Below are 9,341 nucleotides of genomic sequence, written 5' to 3' on the forward strand. Positions count from 1 at the left end.
CGCGATTGCGAAAAGTGTCGTGTCTCAATCGCTCTCCGCGGCCGATAAACGTAAACGACAATACGTGCAGACGTCACTACTCGGCAAAACAGTGACACTACAATACGATACCGGATCAGATATTACAGTAATCGGTAAAGAAGACTGGATACGTATCGGTTCGCCAAAATTAGTATCGAGCGATACCGTTGAACACGCCGCACAGTGGGGCGAATCTATCAAAAACCGGATATTGGACGAAAAAATGAAAAACGTATAATTCAAATTTTGACGAGATTTTATGTTAATATATATCCTAAACTATAAATAAATGTGCTTATAATTGATTTTATCCCTTGTTCTTTCCTCAAAATGATCTGATAAAGTATGACATTTTCGTGAATACTGAAATTCTAGTAATTCGATAGGTTACTTTCTAAAGACTCTGCCGAAAACCTAACTGCGAATATGAGTTAAATGCCTATCAGAACTTATTTATTAGGGTTCAAAAAACATATTTATTTTAGTTTTATGTCATTCGAGTATTATTATATATTAATAAATATACACGACATATTTGACTATTAAAAAATTCTTACTTCAATATTCAAACAGAAAGAAAGTTTGTGGATTAGAATGGATTAAGGTTTGCTTTGCGCCATTTGATAGGGCAAAGTGTCTAGTTTTTGGACATATAAGGTTGTTTATCCGTATACGTCCGGCGTTTATGAGAAAATTGACGTCGAAGTTCACTCGACATGGTCGAAAGTCGTCCACGAATAGCTCAGCGGACGCCGTTCGATCATGTCGAGTGAATATGGATGTCTATTTTCTCATAAAAGAAAGACGAAGGGGGATATATAATTTGTTAAAATATTGCTATTTTGTAATGATTATAATTACATCCATATTTTATAACAATTAATTATGTCAATTAATATAATAGCGATAAGTCGAGGCTCTATTGGAAATCCAATCGTAGGGAAAGCGGGCTAATTAAGAGCCGTTTGCTGTTGACAATGCGAAAGTTTTGTTAAAAATATTATTAAAAATATTGTTTTCCTCGAGGAGGGAGGGGAAGAGAGAGGAGGGTGGGGAGGTGAGGGGAGAGGAGGGGAGGGGGAGGAAATAAAAACAACGGAGATAAGAACTTTTCGTCAGTTTTTCTCGATCAGTAGTCGATTAAAGACTTTTTGATTTTAAAAGTTTTGCTTTACACAATTCACTTTGCGTCCTTTTCAGGATACAGTGAAAAATATATAGAATATATAAAATATATAGAAAATTATACTTTAACACGCTCGTAAAATGGAAAATTTCCGAACAAATCGTCAACTTTTTAATTGTATGCGTGCAAATAATCTGGATTTATCAAATTATTAGGCTTTAATAAGCCACATAACATCATGTATTAATACTGAATTACCCAAAGTTGCGTTGGAAGCATTGAAAAGAAAAATCATGATTTTCACGAAGAATTTGAAGTTAAAATGGGTAGCTAGCTCGTACAGTTACAACACATTTATTACAAAGCATGAAAGTTGGTTAAATTGTGAATTCTCTTTTCCGAACGAAGTACTGAATTTAATTCCTACTTCTTCACGATACAGACTGCCTTCAGAACAAAAGCAGGTCTCTTGATAGACTTCGTGAAACAAGGAAAAGGTACATACAATGATGGCAACACGGCCAGAAAATTTTTTGCTAATCCAGAATTATCAGCTGCCATTACAGGTTTAGATAAGAATTTAATAACTAGATTTGGAGTTTTGTTGCAAGTAATCGTTAGCGATAATAGGATTAACGTGTTGGAATTCGAATCCTATGCTTTTAGAACTGCCGAATTATTTGTATCATTATACCCATGGTACTACATGCCAGTCTCAGTTCACAAATTATTGATTCATGGCAGTGATATTATAAAAAATGCTATCGTACCAATAGGACAATTATCTGAAGATGCTCTGGAAGCAAACCATAAATATTTTAGAAAATATGGAGAAAATCATTCGCGAAAAATGTCGCGAATACAAAATAATGAAGATATTTTTAATAATTTGATAATTGCTTCAGATCCAATAATATCTAATTTGCGAAAAATTATGGGACATAAAAAGAAAGAATTAACTGAAGATGCAAAATGTTTATTATATTTCAGCGATAATGATGTAGATGATGATTAAGTAAAGGAATAGATGTGAGAAGCAAGAAAAACAGTTCCTTTTTTATTATAAAACTCACAACTAAAACATCAGGGTACGGAGCAGTAAGGAAATATGCGATAATAATTATTTATATTAATTTAATGAAGCACTAAAAAAGTATAAAATAAAAATTTTTTTTTTAAATAAAACCGACTTTAAAAAAAACTAAAAAGTATTTAAAAAATAAAAAAAAATATCTATGCATTTTATGAAAAATTGTTAATTAAATAATTTTGATTTTATACACTAAATGTATAATAATTGTACATTATTTATGTCAAGTTTCAAGTCATTTCATTGAAAAATGTAGAAGTTATAATCAAATGACCGAAAAATGAGGCGTTCGCCCCACTGTGCGCCGGCGGGAGTGAACTTGACATTATCGGCAGATTCTACTGTACAATCCGAGCACTCGGCCGCGAAGGTAAAGTTTATATTAATGTCGCGTCGCGCAACGGAGTTAACCTATTCGGTCTTAACTCCATCGATAGCCTTAACTTGTGGTCAACGCAGTTATCCGAGCTGCATCCGGGCAGTCCCGCGTTAGACTCGCAGCCCGCAACCTCGCCGACATCAGGGGCATCAAGCGTACATCAGATGTACGCACAGCCGCCTAACCTCTTGAAGAGTGACCAGGGGGTCACACCTAACCTCTTGAAGAGTGACCAGGGGGTCACACCTAACCTCCTGAAGAGTGACCAGGGGGTCACATCACAACACAACGTTTACCTTGAGGACGTCCTTCAACACTTTCCGACTTTATTCGCCGACGATTTAGGAACTTGTAACAATTTCAAAGTGAAGGTTAATATTGCCAAAGACGCTCGTCCAGTCCAGTCAAAATGTAGACAGATTCCGTATGCGATGGAAGCTCTACTCGCCGAAGAATTGAAACGGCTCGAATCTCTTGGCATCATTGAATCGGTAGCAACTTCAAACTGGACATCGCCTATCGTCATCGCAAAGAAGCAGAATGGCAAGATACGCCTATGTGGGGACTACTCGACAGGTATCAACAGCGTTTTAATCAGCAACAGCCACTCCCTGCCTACTGTTGATAACATCAATGCAAAACTTAATGGAAATCGTTATTTCAGCGTACTGGATCTTAGTGACGCATTTTTCCAGCTCGAAATTGACAAAGATCACCGTGAGATCACTACTATAGTAACACCATTTGGACTTTACAGGTATACTCGAGAACCGTTCGGCCTCAAAACAGCACCGGCTGATTTTCAACAAGCTATGGACAACACACTCGAGGGTCTCGAAGGAGTGTCCGCATATTTTGATGACGTCATAGTCAGAGGCCGTACTCGCAAAGAGCATCACGAGCGTCTGTTCAAAACTCTCCAACGCCTGCAAGATAGAGGATGGAGACTCAGAGCCGAAAAATGTCGCTTTGGCCTGGAAGAAATCAAATACCTAGGCTCAATCGTGAATGCGCACGGCATATCAGCTGATCCAGAAGCAACCAATGCCATAGCGAGCATGCCAAAGCCTATCTCGGTTCCGGAGGTACAAAGCTTCCTAGGAATGGTGAATCATTATGGCAAATTCATCCCTCATCTACATGAAATGAAACAGGCACTTGAAGATCTCACACGAGAAAATCGCACATGGTCATGGGACCAGACTCATGATCTCGCTTTTAATCAAATCAAGAAGGTCATGCTCAGCCCTCTTCTGCTGGATCACTACGATCCATCAAAAACACTGATAGTGGCAGCAGATGCATGTGCCACTGGAATTGGCGCCGTTCTTCTTCAACGAGACTCAAACGGCCATGAGCGTGCAGTCTACCATATGTCGCAGAGCCTTATCGACGCTCAAAGGAACTACTCCCAGCTCGAAAAAGAGGCCCTCGCGCTCGTCACAGCCGTCGAACGATTCCATAAATTCGTCTGGGGAAAAAGATTTATACTCCAAACGGATCATAAACCCCTCGTGGCCCTACTGCAAACTGAGAACACCAAGGGACTCAAAGCTACTACAGCAGCTAGGCTCAAACGTTGGGCACTGCGACTCATGGGCTACGACTTCAAAATAGAGTTTATCCGCACTCAAGATTTTGGTCATGCCGACGCCCTATCTCGTTTGATCGACAAATTTCGTCGTGACAACGCGGAGGAACTCCAAGTAGCTAGCATCCAAGCAATGGAATCGGAGCTTCTCCAGTTAAAAAATCGATCAATAGACTTTTTTGGTAAGGAACTCCGGAATAATCTGAAGAAAGCAACAAAGGAAGATCCTCTCTTACGTTCGGTTTTCCAAGCCATCAGTGAAGATTGGAGGACAAAAGAAATTTCGGAGTCACTTGAACATTTTAAAAGACGCTCAGAAGATCTCAGTATCGTTGATGACACCTTACTTTTCGGTCAGACAGAGGGGTCAGAGTGGTCATCCCAGAGGTTCTCAGGCCAACAATTCTAGCAGCTCTTCACAAGGACCATCCCGGCATTAGAAAGACAAAGCAGTTAGCTCGAGAATTCGTGTACTGGCCGAAAATGTCCGACGACATTGAACACCTTTTACGTCAATGTGACGCCTGTGCGCTGAACCAGAAACTCCCAATCAAAGTACCACTAGATCCATGGCCTGCTCCGTCTCGACCAATGGAACGCGTCCACATCGACTTCGCTGGTCCAATTGAAGGGCAGTATCTACTCATTTTTGTAGACGCTTACTCCAAGTTTTTAGACGTGGCAATTACACCCACGATCTCTGCAGCCCGCACTGTCGATTTGTGTCGTGAATTCTTTTCCAGGTTCGGACCACCAGAGGTGCTCGTCACCGACCATGGGACACAGTTCACATCAGAACTATTTGCTGTTTTCTGCAAGGAAATGCAGATCTCCCATCTCCTGGCTGCGGTCAACCACCTGCAATCGAACGGCCAGGCCGAGAGGATGGTGGACACGGTAAAAAGGGCCATCGCCAAAGACCTGACTAATTGGAAGAGACAGCTGTTTGATTTTCTGCACAGCTACCGTTACACTCCATGCTCAGAATCGCCCTCAGGAAAGTCTCCTGCAGAGCTTTTGTTCGGACGTCGAATGAACTCCCCGTTCTCGAAATTGCTCCCGAAGCCTGAGACTCACGAGCCTGCTCCACCAGCCTCTGCCGAGAAACAGCTAGCCATGGAGAAACAGTTCTTGAAACATCATGGCGCCCGACCCCGTTACCTAACGTTGGGCGACCGCGTAATAGTCCTTACTCGCAAGGACAAAAGAGAACAAGGCGTTATTCATAAAGTACTATCACAAACTCGCTACTCTGTACGCCTTGAAGACGGAAGAGTCATCGACCGCCATTTCAATCATATCTGGAAAAGAGGTTCCGACCCGTCAACCCGGCCCGAGAGTCTTATGGACGACTGGTCGCTCCTACAGCCGCCCACGCCGGAAACGCCTCTTACTTTGGAAGTTGATCACCAGCCGGCTGCATCCCCTGCAGCCCAGACCCCAGTCATCAGGAACCTAACCCTCCTATAAACAGTCGACGCCGGCTAGACCCGCTCGTAATCGGATGGCTCCGAAAAAATTAATCTTGGATCCATCCGCTAAAAGTTACTCTCAGCGGTAACTTCCCAAGGGGGGAGATGTTGGGTATCGATACCGACGCTATCCGGCGCTGTGGTCGCGCCGCACTGTGGAGGGGCGCAAGCTACCGATCCCCGAGTCAGTCCCCGCCCGAGCACGGTCACGCTATGACCTATTGTATTTAGTCCGACATTAAACTATAGTAACTACACATATATCTGTCTCGGCTTCGTGTACTCTGTTGCATCGATCTCTCATCCTATTCCCGTCATCCCGTATACTAAAGTATCTCGTGACGGACCTAACATTTGTAATGGCCCTAATGGTTACTGCATTCGGTAGTTCTGCCGGGCCACAGTTTGCTGCTTTCGTCTCTCTCTCTTTGATTCCCGCTGTCAATGCTACGTGGGTGCTTACCGGACATACGCGCCGTAACATACACTTGAAGAGAGATCTGAACGCGCACCTAACGTCTTCAAAATGCGAATCATAACATCTGCGCTTGCGTTTCGCATTAACCGATTGCGATACCATTGTACGCGTGCATATCCGATATTGTAATCAGCCCATTGCGATACCACGTCGTTGCGTTCACATTAACTTTTATATGAGTCACTGAAGAGGGCCCGATTTAGGGCCGAAACGTTTGATTGATCTTAATGTTTTAATGTTTTGACTGCAAATATAATTTTTCCGCATATTCGATCCTGCGTCGGCTCTCATAGCCAATTATTTCTTAACTTGTTTTACTCAGAGCCTACCATATACGTTTATTTTCTTTATTTATTTATTTGATTAAAAAAGAAAGTTTTTATAAATAATTGAAATATATGTTATTTAAATTTTTATTTCATATATAATACTAGTTTACAAATTTTGCTTTTTTATTAGCATAGAGGAAGCTTTATTGTGGGGTCAAAAATTTGGTTTGAGTTTTCACGGGCAACATGTTCAGAATGTTTTAAAACGTCTAAAAAAAACATAACAAAATGTTTGTAGTTATGTGTACATATATGTAGGTATATGTACACACTCATAACTCAAAGAGTACTTAATGAAAAAATATACTTTATTATGTTTTGAAAAGCTCTCGAATTAAGCTATAAGAATATGTAATAAAAAATGGGGGTTTTAATTGAAGGAATTGAAGAGAAAACTTATGTCATCAAAAAATTAAACAAAAATTAAAAAAAAAATTATAAGAAATAAATTCTTTTACCAATTACCTATCACCAAATACTATACCGACCATTCTTCAATGATACTTTATTTCTTTAAGAAAAATTAGACCAATAAATCATAATTTGCGGAAGTTAGAACTATCATAAACAATGTTTGAAAATTTGAAAATGTCTTAAAAAATAAAATTTAAATTTCTAAAAATAAAAACATTTTTAATTACATTTTCTTATAGCTTATTTTGAGAGCAATTTAAAATACTATGTATAGGTAATATTTTTTTATTAAATACTTGTCGAGTTATAAACCTTGAAGTTATATACAGGGTGTTTTCTAGTAAGTGGAAAGTTCAGTGTCAAGTTAAACAAAATAAAAATGTGATCTTGTTTCCGAGTTATAATCACTTTTGTACGCCAGTAATTTACAGCTGATCTTCATAGAAAGTGCTCGAAATGATTATATCTAGTTTGTATTTGTAAACAGTACTCAATATCTCCTAAACATTTCCCTTGTTGATTTCATACATTCTATTGTAACGATGCGTCCCGAAACGCATCGTTCCCGGCGAACACCAGCCGGATGCCGCCCGGCCAAACATCCGTCGGGCGAGGAAAAGCACGGTGTGCCCATTTTTAATCGTTCCATTTCGCGTCCGATAAGTCCTCGAAAGGACTTACCGCAGCAACCGACTCGGAACGCCGAGCGGTGCCGAAAACGGCCGAGAGCCGCCGAACGCGATTGCGGTGTCGGGGTACCCGAATATCCGACCGCGCCACAGTGCCGCGCGCCGCCGATCCACCCCGATGCGCGCAATTACCGTCGCCGATACCTCCGCCGCCACCTAACGGCGCCGAGCGGTATATATACTTGCGTCTTTTTGACGAAGATTAGATTTCGCCGTGAGCCAGCAATCGATCTGACCAATTCTCCGCTGCTCTCGGATCCCGAAATCCTGCTAAATCAAATCAATCAGAGGGTAGAGAGTCACTCTCTGGCTCCGTCAAGTGACGTATCTTGATGGTCGACTCAATCCAGACCGCTATCCTCTGTTATCGCCGCGCTGCACTCTAGGGAGTCGCTCTCTAGACTCAAGAGGATCACAGCCGCCCGACTTCTCCAGCACGCTGTACCGCCGCGAACCGGGGTAGAGAGTTACTCTCTACTCTCGCCAAGGGTCTTGGCCACCCGGTACAGCCTCCTACCTGACGAACCGTTGCGCCCCAGTATAAAGAGTCGCTCTCTATACTGGCTAAGGGTCTTATAGCCGCACGATTCCGTCTCCGTCGCTCGACAAACCGTCGCGCACAAATACGCGCTCTCGAGCCAACCGTCGACGTATCCCCGCGCCGTATTTTGCGAGCCCGCGAGCCCGCCAATCCGTGCTTCGGAAAGGTTTAGTTCACGCATAGTACAATTGCGCACGTTGCAATTGCACACAGTGCTATTAGACACATAAAGTTGCGCACCGTTCGATTGGACACATTTCATTTGCGCACAGTTTAATTGGACACCGTTGCTTTTGGACACAACACATATTATTAACTTATTTAAATAAATAAACGTATGTTACATTGTACACAGTTCTTTTGCGCACACCCTTACAAAAATATTTCACCGCTTTTACACCTCATATAGATCGTTTTTAGCCCGTTTTATCATTTTTGTGTCCGTTTCTTGCACTCTCAAGCACGCGCAGTCTACTGCGAAAGAACATGATAAGTATACGCGAGTATGCGTATGAGTATTTTTGAGTAGATTGTCCGTTTTGAATACTCGTTTTTCAATCGATGAGTGACAACACGTTAATACGTTCCTTTTTTACTCACAAGGATGAGGACGAAGTAGGTTGTCCGTTTTCAATACTCATTTTTCAGTTGATGAGTGACAATGCGTTAGTACGTTTTTTTTTTAAAAACCTTTTCAAAGTGTACCGTAAGGGTTAAATGTTTTAGTACTTACACTATTTATCTTTTACTAATAGATAAGTGGTACGATGTAATATTCAAATATTCGCGAAAAATTTGCATTGAACGTTTCTATAAGTGCAATATCCCGTCTAGAAATTTGTTAGGGATGGCCTTACATAACATAAGGCCCCGATCATTAGTTATTAGGGATGCCATAAGAAAGGTTTCCTTATTTTAACTTAATGAGGTCCCGATCATTATTTATTAGGGATTCCATAAGAAAGGTTTCCTTATTTTTATCTAATAAGACCCTTGTAAGGAATTGATAAGAATGTTTTAATATCCTTATATATGTTTTATAAATATATTTACGAACACAAGGGCGGCGGTGTGGTCTAGTGGTAGAGCGCCAGACTCGTAATCTGAGGAACCAGGTTCGAGTCCACTAGAGCCATGAATCATGGAAAAGTTTTTTTCCGAAAAAACCCCTCCGTGCAAGATGCGGAGAAAACTGGGCTCCGTCTTTCGGA

At 41.2% G+C, this 9,341-nt stretch overlaps 1 protein-coding gene across 1 annotated transcript; it reads left to right on the top strand.

The window, feature by feature from the left end:
• The first annotated feature begins 2,517 nt into the window (after positions 1-2,517).
• On the top strand, positions 2,518-5,677 carry LOC112453445 (uncharacterized protein K02A2.6-like). The gene is made up of 3 exons (XM_025014236.1): positions 2,518-2,607; positions 2,697-4,389; positions 4,566-5,677. The coding sequence occupies exons 1-3, from the start codon at positions 2,518-2,520 to the stop codon at positions 5,675-5,677; spliced, it is 2,895 nt and encodes a 964-aa protein (XP_024870004.1).
• The last annotated feature ends 3,664 nt before the right edge of the window (positions 5,678-9,341 follow it).

This window comes from Temnothorax curvispinosus, unplaced genomic scaffold (assembly GCF_003070985.1).
Source record: "Temnothorax curvispinosus isolate PA1 unplaced genomic scaffold, ASM307098v1 QBEX01004354.1, whole genome shotgun sequence".
Classification (NCBI taxonomy): Eukaryota; Metazoa; Arthropoda; class Insecta; order Hymenoptera; family Formicidae; genus Temnothorax; species Temnothorax curvispinosus.

Excerpts from the sequence above, each read along its gene's own strand:
- LOC112453445 (XM_025014236.1), top strand. The coding sequence starts at position 2,518 with ATGAGGCGTTCGCCCCACTGTGCGCCGGCGGGAGTGAACTTGACATTA. Across the intron at positions 2,608-2,696 it reads CCGAGCACTCGGCCGCGAAG|TTATCCGAGCTGCATCCGGG; the intron begins GTAAAGTTTATA and ends TGGTCAACGCAG. Across the intron at positions 4,390-4,565 it reads TCGATCAATAGACTTTTTTG|ACAGAGGGGTCAGAGTGGTC; the intron begins GTAAGGAACTCC and ends CTTTTCGGTCAG.